The sequence below is a fragment of the Danio rerio genome, chromosome 7, assembly GCF_049306965.1.
Source record: "Danio rerio strain Tuebingen ecotype United States chromosome 7, GRCz12tu, whole genome shotgun sequence".
NCBI lineage: Eukaryota > Metazoa > Chordata > Actinopteri > Cypriniformes > Danionidae > Danio > Danio rerio.
Window position 1 is genome coordinate 59,157,501 of NC_133182.1, and position 14,519 is coordinate 59,172,019.

Here is a 14,519-nt window from a genome sequence, read left to right on the forward strand (position 1 = left end):
ACTGCCATGATTACGTTGTTCAATAATAAACGTTAAAGTGTGTTAATAAATTAAAAGAAACATGCCTGCATTTTATTTTTTACTTCTAAATAATGAAAACTATCAGTTAATGATATTCTTAGTTTTTTTACTTAATTATGTAAGTAATGCTATTTTTGGTGTGGCTGGGGTAAGCTTTTAAAAACAAAAGCTTGTACAAAGTATTTTTGGAAAAAATCTAAGATCTAGCAGCAACCAACATAACCAACATTAAGAAAAATCTAATTATAAGGATAAAAAATGCTAATTAAGAACAAGAGATTAATAAATCTACATTAATTTAGCCAAAGTATTAATTCGCGTGTAAAGTATTTACGTTCGCGTGGGTTTCCTCCGGGTGCTCCGGTTTCCCCCACAGTCCAAAGACATGCGGTACAGGTGAATTGGGTAGGCTAAATTGTCCGTAGTGTGCGTGTGAATGTTTGTTTGGATGTTTCCCAGAGATGGGTTGCGGCTAGAAGGGCATCCACTGCATAAAAACCTGCTGGATAAGTTGGCGGTTCATTCCGCTGTGGTGGCCCCGGATAAATAAAGGGACTAAGCCGACAAGAAAATGAATGAATGAATAATTAGTCGATTGACAAACAATTTCAAACATTGCAATGGACTCTCAACTCTCAACCCTTCAATTCTTTTTGCAATGGATTTCCAGCCCTACTTATTTCTGCAAAAATTAAGTGAACAAATAGTTTGTAAATTAAAACAGCTCAGATCAATTTTTTGTCTTTAATTCTTTAGTTTAGTGACAAACGGCCAAATAAGCAGAATAATGTACTTATACAACAGCCCTCCACTTTGTGTTGTTTTGCGAGAACTGGCTGGTTGTACATTATGTCTTATTTATTATTTAAAAGCAATTGCGTCTATTCAGAGGACATGGAATAAAGTGTTTAGCGTATATGTATTTATTTTTTATCTCTTTATGAATGTAATAAAGCATTAGAGTTTTGAGAAAGCAGACAATTCAGTGTTGAGACACAAGTCTCACAGATTTGATTAAAAATATATTTTTTTGTGCTCCAAAGATGAACACATTTGTTATGGATTTGGGAAAACAAGTCTGAGTAAAAGATGGCAGAAATGTATTTTTGGAGTGAACAAAACCTTTAAAGGGCTCTGTATATGCACAGCTAGTGTTTTCAACCAATGATGAACTTCCGGAGAAAAATGTATGTGACAATTTTCAATTTCATGAGGTTCTTTTTACAGCATCGACGTTGTAATGTAATTTATATATAATCAGTTAAATAGAATTAAGCATCTATTTTGGTTGTTAAAGTGTAAATTAGCCCTCATTAGCAGCAGGATAGCGCAGATACTTCATTGAAAATACTGGGTTAAATTAATTTCCATATTTTAAAGACGCAGAAAATATAAATTTAAAAGTATGTGTGCATATACCCCATTCTGTCATCTTTTACCTTTGCCTCTCTTACCTTTACTTGTCTCAAACATTTAGGAGTTTATTTTTCCTGTTTAACAAAAAATAGGATATTTGGAAAAATGTTGGAAACCTGTACCCATTAATTACCATAGCATTTGTTTTTCCTACCATGGAGGTCAAGGGTTACAGGTTTTTAGCTTTCTTCAAAAAATTTTTTTTTGTGTTCAACAGAATAAAAAAAAACCCTAATGAATAAAAAAAAAAAAAAACTCAAAGCTTTGGAACCACTTGAGGTTGAGTAAATACAGTAGAGGCCCTTACCAACTCTGACGAGGTAGAAAAGCACATATCCAGGTGAAGAGTAATGGCTGCCATACATAAACCGAGGCTCAGGCATGTCTCTGTAGCGTTCCTATAGCACACACAAAGATGAATCCTACACATCTAATACTTTTATAAGGTATATGTGAAAATGAAGAGGCTGTCAAGATTTCTCACCAATAATCTCTCCAGTCTCTCTTTATTCAAGGCTCCGATCGGTTTACTGAGATCTCGAAATGAAGCAGGATTCAGCAAATCTGAAATCATTAGTCAGTAAACAAATGTGTATGATGTGTTTTCTCAAACAGTGTGATGTGTGTGTGAGAGAGAGAGAGAGAGAGAGAGAGAGACTGACCCAACTGTGTGCTGCTGTAGTCACTGATGACCCAAGGGAACACTGGATACTGGGAAAGGTCATTTACACTGCGGTCTGCTAAGTTGTTGAGATGAAGTAGGTACTGATAGTTGGAGATGTGACCTCTCTGCCACTGCAGCATGTAGCTCTCTGCTGTGTGTTCTGCTACATGGTTCTCTACATCACACACATACACACACACGCACACACACACGTACACACATACACACGCACACAAGCGCACACAAGCGCGCACACAAGCGCACACACAAGCGCACACACAAGCACACACACAAGCGCACACACAAGCGCACGCACAAGCGCACGCACAAGCACACACACAAGCACACACACAGGCACACACACAGGCACACACACAGGCACACACACAGGCACACACACAGGCACACACACAGGCACACACACAAGCACACACACAAACACCTTCAGTAAGTTACACTTACACTGGGATGTACAGCTTCTTCTGGACACTAAAAACATGGTTTTTGGAACATGATTGTTGGCATTGCTTTCAGTTTTATAGAGATAAATCAACAAACATCCTGCCATCAAATCAAAGATAAGAAATGACTGGATCTCATCCTTCAAATTCTTCACCAAATCAAATTCAAGACTTTAAGATATTTTTTAAGACCGTTATGAATAAACATTCAGACATAAACAGGGATTGTCTAGACACAACATTGTGTCTAGGTCAGTGTCCACACCATTTTTTGGTCTATAAATACATGGAGAACTTTAATCAAATGTTCATAGTTGATCATATTCGAATTATAAATAAAAGATTTGTCAAAAATGTGTATTAAGATGGATTGCTAGTGATTGGATGGGTGACAGCCTTATTGGGACGCTTGACCTGGACATATAAAAACTGAAATCAGTTTAAAATGATTTTAAAGACAAGACAATATTTTAATAAATTTAACACTTGTTGAGGCCTTAATTTTAGTTTTTGAAATGTAAGACATTTTAAGACTATTTAAGATCCTGCTGACTCACTTATTACAGTAAATTTGACCATGTACTAACTTTAGACCTCTTAAGTTGGGAATGTGTAAATTACTGTCATTTAACTTTACTGTACTCTTTCTTTGTGGGTAAATGGATGACGAAAAGTAATTATTAAAAAAAAACCTGAAGTACCAAACCGTTTTTTAGAAAACATACCAAAATATCAGATTTCCAACCATAAATATGTTTAACCTAGTGCTTATATGATTATGTTAGCTTTGCTGTTTAGACGAACTAATAAAAAATATAAGCAGTGCTGGACCAGTGTAAAACCAGCCACTATAGGGAGATGTTTTTGCTTACTTTTATTAATCCAAATGTAAGTCAAAGGGTTAGTTAACTGAAAATGTTAAATTGATATTAATTACTCATCTCGTTCCAATGCACAAGGTGCGTCCCAAAAAGCATACTCATGCACTATTCCACTATTCATCTTGTAGTATAAATGGTGTAAATAGTGCATTTACTCTGAAAACAGTAAATATAATAAGTGCACTTTAATTATTCAGATGATGCCCTCATTCGACTTGTAAAATGAAGTGTGGAATAATGGACACTCAACAACTACAGTTTTGCTTGTGTTGTTGAAGGGGCGGAGCTATCGGGGACACATGTTGGATAACTTTATTTATGATTGTGAAAGTGAAATTCTCCTATGAGAGTGATTATAGAACCTCCCGATGGAGAATGTGGTTATACTCATGGCAGGTATTATTTGGTACTTTTTTCATTTATTTTACTAATTTGGCAACCGTCAAACGTCATGAAGGAAACGGATTTAATTTCCGCTTAGTATAAAAACATTAGTGCTCTATTTGGGAAGTACACTACATACATATACTATGCTGTTGAATGTGTAAATGCATAGTGCATAGTGCATGAGTCCATAGTGTGCCATTTGGGACGGAGCTACAGAGAAGTTTGTTTTTCTTCAGAACACAAAGATATTTTAGATGCAATCCAAAAGCTCTCTGACCCTCTGTATACAGCAACAATTCGGAGATGTTCACAGTCCAGAAAAAGAACCAAACACATTGTCAAGACATTCCATGTGACTTCAGTGGTTCAACTGTGATCATATTTAGCTCAACAACACTTTTGTGGCCACAAAAAAAACTGTAAAAATGACTTTGGTCACCTATATCTTGTCAGTTGCGCATTTACTATGTGTAGTATGACATATTAGCATTAGATTCAGTCAATAGAAAACACACACCCCAATCTGATGTGAAAGTAGTTGGTAAACTTTGCTACATATAAGCATTTTTGGAGTTTGTATGATTACAGTTGAACCACTGAAATTACATGGAGTGTTTTAACAATGTCTTTGTTTCCTTTACTCAACTTTGCACATCTCATGATCATTGCTCTCAATGGAGAATGAGAGAAAGCTCAGGTTTCATCTAAAAATATCTTTATTTGTGTTCTAAAGATAAACGAAGGTCTCAGTGGATTGGAACGGCATGAGGGTAAGTGATAAACAACAAAATATTTTTTTTTGGGTGAACTAACTCTTTAAATCTGTAGTTATGGATAATTAGTTATACAAACTGGGGATGACAATCCCTCTTTTTACTCTTTTTATCAAACAATTCTCAGCTTTGTTGAATAAAAAAGAATAAACAAAATAATGATAAATGATTTTCAGCAAAATTGAAGGCATAAAGAAGAAAATGAAAAGCTAATTTCATTAAGTAAAAAGTTACAAATAATTAAACAACATTATATATAAAACAACTTGTTCTTACACCATTACATTTGTGAAAAAAAATCTTGAACGATATTCTAACCGAGTAGTCTTTAAAAATATTAAGTTCCCTGATTGAAAAATATACACAAACTAATGAAGCCTACCGAGAAAGGTTGCAATGTAGTAGTAGAGCTCATCTCTGTCTTTAGTTTTGTAGAACTTCAGGTAGATGTCAGAGCAGAGATCATTCTCCGTGCAAAATACCTCAAGGCCCTTAAACAACAAACAAACATGTATACGTGTTTGGTTTATTTATTTTGTTTATTTTAACTTAAGGCTATTTCATGGCAAAATTAATATTGATACATTTTTATATTACATAATAATAAATAAAAGCAACTTATTAATTCAATATGAGATATAAATAAATAAATACATTTCCTTTCATTCATTTTCCTTCAGCTTAGTCCCTGATTTATCAGGATCCACACAGCTGAAGGAACTGCCAACTTCTCTGGCATATGTTTTACACAGCGGATGCCGTGCCAGCCGTAACCCACAAATAAGTAAATAAATAAATAAATAAATAAATAAATAAATAAATAAATAAATAAATAAATAAATAAATAAATATCAAATTAAAAAACATTAGATATGAATTTTCAGTCCAATATTTGATAAATAACAAATTGCAAATTGCAAACATATTGCAAATCATAGTCATGTATGTGTGCATAAATATTAAAGAATAAAGAAAACCACATAAACACTTACCAAAGGCCTCAACCCATGTCTCCTCTTGTAGATGCGTCTTACACTATGCAACCCAATCTGCACCACTGAATCCTTTTAGAAATGCAGAAACACACACGTACACAAGTAAAAGAGCATTCATAACAAAGAAATCCCAATGAAATGGTGCCTGCCATAAAAACTCACAGGATAGCTGTTCAGAGGCTGGAAGTAAAGATTGCAGTCGGTGATGCAAACGTGACCAGCGTTTGTCACCAAAGGAGAGACCATTTCCGCCTCACATTCCATATGCGGGAGTTCAGTTACGTTCTGAAAACTGCACACACAACAAGCATTACATTTCACCCTTCTTTTTACTAGAAAACAATTCAACAACAGCAGTTTAGGGTCTGTTAATAATCTAAATTACTGTCACAAGAGATACATGCTCTGACTTTTAAAGTTTTGTTTTGAGAGAAGACCACTAAGCATTGATTATATTGTACTTTTTGAGCAGGGTTGTTTCTACACAGCCCAAGAGGAAATGCAGAAGGATGAAGTACACTTCAGTTTTTATGCTTTCCAAAGCCATATTTTTCAGGGGAAAATTCCAGCAGCCATTAGAAATAGTTATAACATTGTGATATGGAGCAATATTTTGTGCGTACATAGCTTTTGAGGATCTTTTGGTCTACTTCTCTTTGTCAGGCAGATCCTATTTAACTGATTTCTTGATTGCGAACAAGTGTGGAAGTATTTAGGCCTGGTTGTGGCTAAAGAAATTAAACTCAGGTATGATAAACCCGAGATATGTTTCACAGGGGGCAAACACTTTTTTACACAGGGCTATGAAGTTTTGTATTTTGTTTTCTCATTAAAATGTGACAAACATGCACAAAAAAAAGAAAACACACTAGGGTTCAAAAGTTTTTTTTTTGTTTTTTTTTAAGAAAATTAATCATCAAGGCAGCATTTATGAATGTAAAACAATATGTTAAATATTTATTAACATTTTAAATAACTGCTTTCTTATTGCATGTAGTTTCAAATGAAATTATTACTCTAGTCATTATTGCTTTTATTACGATTACCATTAATAATAATAATAATAATAATAATAATAATTAATATTAGAGTGATTTCTGAAGGATCATGTGACTGAAGACTGGAGTAATTTAAAATCACTGCAATAAATGAAAAAATTCAATTATAAACTACTTTTGAACAGTTATATAGTGCAATAACATTGAACAATTTTATAATGTGTACTGTTTTGTTGATGAAATAAATGCAGATTTGGTGAGCAGGAGAAGCTTATTTCAAAACATTTAAAAATCCTACTGACCCCAAACTTTTGACCGGTAAACACCTTTTCACCCAACCATTTTTAAGACAATTATAAATAGCACAGAAAACCAAAAAAGTACATTTAATGGATGCATATTTACTAAGTAATCCACCAATTTTCACATGAGATTTAAAAACAAATCACATTATATTTTTATACTGAGAATGATGGGTTTATTAGTAAGATCAGTAATCTTTGACAGTGTTGTTGACAGTGACAGCTCTATGGAGAAAATAGGTATTATAGCTCAAGAAGTCTCCGATATGTTTTAGTATCATTTTAGTTTTTGGATATCATAATAACTTTTTTATCGAAATTTAGAATTTATTCAAAAGTGATTTGAGTCGGAACAAGGCTCAAAGAGAAAATTAAACTGCACAGAAGGTCTAAAACCTAATCATTTTTACCCCAAAATCTGACATCAACAACTGAAGGAATATGACGAATTTAAAAAATGTGGAGTTTTGATTCTTACCTGTTCTTATCAAAGCGTGTTCTTGCCAACCTGGACTGCAATATAGCTGCAATCTTTAGCAGATACACAGACATCCAGATCATCCATAATGCAAGCTAATAATTTATGTATGGATGTATTAATGTATGGAAAAGTTACTTCACTAACCATTGCTGTCTGATCACTCTGCTTATCCAGACGGGATGCTCTGTGTAACTGGAAAATAAACAGCAAATAGCAAATTAGCTTATATCAAAATTCCCAATAAAAATTAAAAACCTAAAGAAAGAATAATGGCAAACCTGTAATAAAATCTGAACCACATCTTCAGTTTTAATGGGTGACCCCAACTGGAATGTGATCTTCTTCTCTCCCTAACAAATCAAGCAGTAAATAATATTATATACAATGTACCAACATTATAAAGAGAGAATAAACAACAGAAAAATATATATCACTGCTGAAAATGTTTACTTGCAGAGACAAAAATGAGCTCACCCTGTCATATTTATATGGAGCAACCACATTTTCTTCTTTAATTTGATAAATCTAATGAAGAAATACAATAAAACTTGATCAAATACTGAACTATCTTTACAAAATAAGAAGGATGGAGTACACTGGGGTAACATGAGGCACACTCACCTGCTTCGTTTTTATAACAATACAAGCGGGTTTACTTCTGCAAACACAGAAAAGTAAAAGAAAAGTATTATATAACCCTAAAAAATGATCAAACAAATAAATAAATATTTCTGATAATAAATGATTCTGTATTACTCAATAAATGGGTTATGGGCCGTTTCTTCTACTGCCGCTATTTCACTGCAGTCTTTGAGTGGAATCTGCATTAAAGCCTGATATTAGTGGGGCAAATCAAACAATAGCTGCTTTAGGTTTGGTGAAGATGAAGATACTACCTTTAAAATAGGCTTCACAGCATCATCGGGTTCAAAAATTACTGATTTGGAACAGATTTTTAATGAGCCATTGGTTCGCCTGTGTACAAAAACATACAGAAGTTTAACACCAGACAAAGATTACACTTGTGCAGTAAAACATTCTGACTTATTCAGAAGAGGAGGAAAATTTAAAATTCACATGACACCTTTGCACATGATTCTATGGAAAGGAAGGTCCAATGCAGAGTTTTCTTTTAAAAACAGCCTGCTGTTAGTGTGCAATGAATAATGGGATGACAAGAGGCCACTAAGGATGCACCAGTTGTTTCCTTCATTAAAGGTGCATTTCTCGTTCAAACTACTTATTTAAAATGAGCTGAAACACAATTCTTGAGATTTCATTGGGACAACAACATTTTTTATGTTCAATTCAAATACATTTTATACAAGTGTTAAGTTAACTTAATCGATTTGAGTTGGGACAACATAAATTAAATGTGTGGAACCCTGTATTTTTTACAGTGCTCTTCACATTCAATAGTAATGATTAAACTGTAAACGGAAAAAAAAATCATGTATTTTTCATGTATTTTTATATTCTGGTTGAAGCCTAAAACTAAAAAACTTTGTCTGGCTAATAATTCCATAATTCTTCATAATATCATAATTCTGATAAGCCCAAACTGTCCGTCAACAAATATAGATTTGTAAACCACGCCACATTTACCTGCACTTGAGAGAGAGAGAGCAGCAAAAACAAATTGTGAATCAAAACTTGTTAAAATCCTGAATCAATATTAGAGTTACTTTTGCAGGCTGGAGGAAGGATGACACCATGGCTGAAGTATTTCTGTTAGACAGGTAATTTTATGTTTTAAAACTACTTTAGTCACGCAGAGTGGATGTAGATTGAATTGTTTTATGAATGGGTTATATGCACAGAAGTGTTGTTCAGCCACTGAAATCTTCCATCCATAGATTGATGTGACTATTTTTAATTTCATAAGGTTTTTTAACAGCATCGATAATGCTAATTTTTGTTTAGTTTAACAACAAAACATGAATAAATACCACTATTCCGCCTAGACTCCTTTACTGAGGTGAAGCTGGTTTTATATTCACATTGGTCACGCTCCCTATATTGTTTACCATGCTACTTTAAATATTCAGTCTGAAACATCATGCAAGTATTGTTTAGTAATAAGTAGAATTCCTGCAGCCCGCCGGCCAAACACTAAGCATAGTGACTTTAGGACAAAGTCTGTGACTGTGTTTCAAAAATATTATACTAGCAGATAGCATTTAGGCAGATCACTTACTGCACATTTAACGTTGAAATTGTATTTGAAAGATTGTTCTAATTTGCTTAAGTTCAGACAGCCTTTGTCACACTGCCATAAAAAAATGCTGTTCAAATGCGCTCTTTAAAGGATAAATCCTTAAAAATGAGACACAGCTATATTGTTTGAGATGCCATTGTAATGAAAACTTGACATAAACAAATACATCGCAACCTGACTTTGTCACGGTCATGACAACTTAGCATTACCAAGACAACCTAACTTGTTATAAATCTGGCATAAACATGATTGTCATAAGGCCATTATTATTGTGTTATGAATATTTTTGAAAAGATATATAAAAAGGCAGCAAAAACAAAAGCTTCGAAAATATAAATTTCCTTAAACACGGCAGGTAGCATTTCAAGCACACTGAGTTTTAAACGTTATACGCTGAGAGCTGTTTTTTAGTAAATAGATTTGATATTTTTGGAGCTTTTGGTATTTCCATCCATTTTAATTGGCTGAGCACCGAGTTGCAAAATACAAATTCTCAGTAAAACACTCATAACATAATAAAAAAAAACAAGTGGAATTTATATCACTGTAGTTGAGATCAAGAAAAATATTAATAACGATTATTATAATAAATAGTAAAATTATTATCATAATAAATAATAAAAATGTAATGCACAATTACATGAAAATCACGTTTATGTCAGATTTATGACAAATTTTGTTGTCTTGACAAAGAGAGGTCATGATGTATTTGGTAATGTTTTCATTAAGACATCTTTGCATTTAAAGTTGAACTTTTTAAACACACCTGACCCAGCTCTTCACTCCCTCTGGGATATTTATAAACAGCAGGTAAGGTATGTGTGTGACAAACTCTATAGGCCATTCAAAAATATTTGACATCTCAACTTCCAACATGGGCACTGCCATGCAGAGTTTAGCTTTAATCCTAATTCAACACACTTGATCCAGCTAATCAAGTCCTTCAGGTTTCTTTACATTACAGGTATGTGTGTTGAAGAAAGGTTGGAACTAAACTCTGTAGAACGAGTCTGTAGCCTTTTTGGACAGTTTGACACCACTAAACCTTTCCATGGATGAAATGAGATAAAACCAAAAACCAACAACAAGATATACTAGATTCTTTAAAAACATCCTGCTATACACACATTTTTATATGGTTTCAAAAATGATTTGGCAAAAAACATTGAAAATCAAGCTGATTCCAAATTTTTTGGAAGTTGAATTTTATTCAACCTTTTCTTTCACTTTAAAATTAAAACAATTTGCGCTACATTTTTTACAACACAAAGTTTTAACTACGTTTAAAATAATAACAAAATAGTTTTACCATTACTGCCAAATGAGCCGATTGACCTATTAATGCAAGCATCCCTTCTTTAGTTTACAAGTTTTTATAATACATCATTTTATGGGTAGATTAACACAATGTGATCTAAGTGGCCTTTTAAATACTCATAACAGCATGTACATACACTCTGATTAGTAGACTTTACTTAAACAGATGAGTAAACATGTTCCTTTTAAAGTGACTAGTTTTTCAATTTATTTTTGGCCTTTTTTGCCTTGATTAAATAGGACAATAATTAGACAGGAAGCGAAGTGGACGCGAGAGAGGAGGGTAGGCACAGGAAATGTCCTTGAGCTGTGATTCGACACCCTGATGTGCTACCGCACCATATGTCCGCATGCTAACCACTAGGCTATTGCGCCGAATAAATGGATCAGTTGACTGTACTTTAAAAGGTGAGTAAACTCATTGCCTTAAAATTATTAATTAAATAAACTATATGTGCATAATTATAAAAAATAAGTTAGGACAACTTAACAGTTCCAAGTTACAATGGATTTACTCACTTAAGTACCATCATCTTGTCATTTAAAAGGCAACGCAGGGAGTCACAAGCAAATTCCACACAGAAACAAAACAGACCCACCCGAGGCTCGAACCTGCAACCTTCTTACTGTGAGGTCTCTAAAATACTCAGACCAGCCCATCTGGCACCAACAACCATGCCATGTACAAAGTCACTCAAATCACCTTTCTTCCCCTTTCTGAAGCTCGGTTTGAACTGCAGCAGATCGCCTTGTCCATGTCTACATGCCTAAATGCATTTAGTTGCTGACATGTGATTGGCTGATAAAGTGGCCAGTGAGTGTATATGTCTAATGGATATGAACAAGGTATTGTAACCATATCAGAAAAGCTACATGTGAGATAAACTAGTGTGTTGATGTTTAACCACTTCAGCTCTGTGATGACAGTCTGTGTCAGAAAACCATGCTTTGTTCAATTAAAAAAATGTACTCAGCTGCCACGCACTGCATAAGAAATCATAAATGAATGAAACAGAGACAACAATACTTCATTCATGTTTAGAAGTCAGTGCCTAAACAAGAGGTGTTCATGAACATAAAAATGACTCTCTCCAAACAAATAGTATGGTAATATGGTATAATATTCTGTAAAGCTCTTGAATTTCCCTCATGAATTACTTATGTTCAGTTATTCAGTTAACAGTAAGCTGCTCACCTGTTTGTCTCGGGACCTCTGTTGGTCAGATTATATGCAATGTGCTGTTCAAAATACTGCTCCTCCAGATCCAGCAACAACAGCGAAAATCTGCACACAATGACAGATGGGCAAATGATGCATCCACAAACTATATAAAGTGAACTTTACAAACTGACTGTGCATTAACTACACCACCCACTTTCATAAAGGAATCCAAAAATATATACCCTTATAAATAACCTATAACCCAACTCTTCTGATGAGGCACGATCACTTTAGGTGATGAGCAAATTTAATGTGGCCTTTTATTTAAATATAAACTGATTAATCAGAAGCACAACCATACCTGGAGATATTTCAGAATACAGCTTATGCACAAAAACAAACTTGGTTAAATTCATGGAAAAAATAACCAGTTATAGTAATGGGCTCTATACACAGCTAGTGTTTTTGAGCCAATGGTAAACTACCGGTAAAAGCTTTTTGTGACTACTTTAGCATCGAGATCATAATGCAATTAAAATACAATCAGTTAAATAGAATTCAGCATTCATTTAGTTGTTCAAGTTTAAAATGAATTGAAAGACTGTATATCTGCTAGTGCCGTCAGTAGCACCAGGCTAGCTCAGAAAGTCTATTTAAAATACTGGGGTAAAATAAATCCATATTTTAGAGAGATGGCAAGAAAAGAAAATGGAATTTAATGCAGTGCTTCTTGTCCGGTTCAGCGTAAGCCGTCGGACTAGCTGGCTGAAAATTAAAAGTCTTTGTGCATATAAAGCATTGTAAATAATGTTCCTTTTGTTTGCTTGCTTCAGAGATATTTATTTTAATTTACCAAACAAATTCTAAATAAGTGCATTTGGTTTATTTTAGACATATATTTCCCTGTATAATATGCATAGAAGAAAAAGGAATAGACATAAAAAATATAATAGTAATGAAAAATACAGCCATGTAAATTTGAAAGTCACTGCTAAGCTTATTTACTCATTCTATTTAAAATATAATTAGATACAATGTAATTCTTGCTTACATCAATAAGAAATTACTGAAAAAGCTTATCTTAATGCAATATAAAATAACTGTTCAAAAGTAGTTTATAATTTAATTATTTATTGCAGTGATTTTAAAGAGGTCATATGATCCTTCAGAAATCACTCTAATATTAATTATTAGTATTGTTATTATTTTTATGATTATTATTAATGCTAATAGTAATCAAAGCATTGATGGCTCCAGGAATAATGTCATTTGAAACTACATACAATAAGAAAGCAGTTATTTCAAATTTTAATCAACATTTAACTTTATTTTTTTTTACATTTAATAAATGCCGCCTTGATAAACAGCATAATAATTTTCTTTAAAAAATAAAAATAAAAATAAAAACTTGATGGGTAGTGTATGTATAGTCATTTCTTTTTGTTGCAAACAAGAATTTTATTGTACCTAACTATGAATTTAAAAACATTGAAATCAAAAAAACATTATTGTTCCTTCTTCTTTATTTGCTCTATAAAATACATATAATTTCATAAAGCAAACAAAGGAGCAGGATAATTGATGTTTTTGATCTCTGGGTCCTTTAAAAATATATACAATAAACACTGCAACATAAACAACAAAGTACCTAAGTTATATATGGAAACTATCTGAAGAATGAAGTAAACAAATAAACAAATTATTAACATAAATGTATGACACAGCTGGTCATGTGACAACAATAATCATCATTCCACGTGAGTTGACATCCGTATGCCAAAACTGTTTTTCCTGCATCTCTCTAAAACAAGGGGGATTCGACATTAAGGTGAAACATGTCTTCCTCTAATCTGTATACAATGCGATTGTGACTGATGACATTACAGTTATCAGGGGAATCATCACGTGCAACTAGCCGGGAATATACGAATGAATTAGTCACCACTCACTAACGTACCCCAACAATACAAAACAAACCATATTATAAAATTGTTAATGTGGATCAAAGTAAAAATATCCACATCAGGAAAAGCTTAAATATGCAAGAATACTGCATAACTGATCTACGCGTAACAACACAGGGTGTTTGATGTGTTTACTGGCCTGTGAAGCGGTTTTGTCCAGCGAGCTCAAGTAACACAATGGCCTGAAGTACGAGCGCTGTAGCTGGGCTGACTTGAAGTTAAACTCCCTCCAGACCCGTCCGGGCTGTCAGTATAAAAAGTTACCGCAACGCAAAAGAAATGTGTAAGTACTATACCGTTCTTTGCTGCGATCCTTCTTCGTGATGAAAGCCATGAGGGCTCAGCTGCTGCAGCAGACAGACATGTAAACACGGAAATACTCTGAAACGGAAGAAGCGGCGGATCGATTCTCACGCTTGGCCACCGTCTTTCTGGCGCTGCAGTGAGACAAGAAAAATTAAAAAGATTATTAAAATTAT

General features: G+C 33.7%; 1 protein-coding gene across 3 annotated transcripts in view; it reads right to left on the bottom strand.

Moving 5' to 3' along the window:
- nsmaf (neutral sphingomyelinase (N-SMase) activation associated factor) overlaps positions 1-14,442 on the bottom strand; it is a 36,422-nt gene extending 21,980 nt beyond the window's left edge. For 2 of the 3 annotated variants that reach the window (XR_012382729.1, XM_003199002.6), the window contains exons 1-15: positions 14,337-14,442; positions 12,110-12,199; positions 8,276-8,354; positions 8,136-8,200; positions 8,001-8,037; positions 7,854-7,904; positions 7,658-7,729; positions 7,524-7,571; positions 7,377-7,429; positions 5,761-5,890; positions 5,596-5,667; positions 4,986-5,094; positions 2,100-2,276; positions 1,922-2,001; positions 1,745-1,835 (exon numbers count right to left, since the gene is read on the bottom strand). Coding sequence is in view for 1 of the 3 variants with exons in the window: in XM_003199002.6 (XP_003199050.1) it covers positions 1,745-1,835; positions 1,922-2,001; positions 2,100-2,276; positions 4,986-5,094; positions 5,596-5,667; positions 5,761-5,890; positions 7,377-7,429; positions 7,524-7,571; positions 7,658-7,729; positions 7,854-7,904; positions 8,001-8,037; positions 8,136-8,200; positions 8,276-8,354; positions 12,110-12,199; positions 14,337-14,374 (1,192 nt within the window). In the remaining 2 variants the exon portion in view is untranslated. Of the gene's footprint in view, positions 1-1,744; positions 1,836-1,921; positions 2,002-2,099; positions 2,277-4,985; positions 5,095-5,595; positions 5,668-5,760; positions 5,891-7,376; positions 7,430-7,523; positions 7,572-7,657; positions 7,730-7,853; positions 7,905-8,000; positions 8,038-8,135; positions 8,201-8,275; positions 8,355-12,109; positions 12,200-14,336 lie in introns of those variants that run through there. The other variant, XM_068222741.2, reaches the window with a different exon arrangement.
- Between the last annotated feature and the right edge of the window lie 77 nt (positions 14,443-14,519).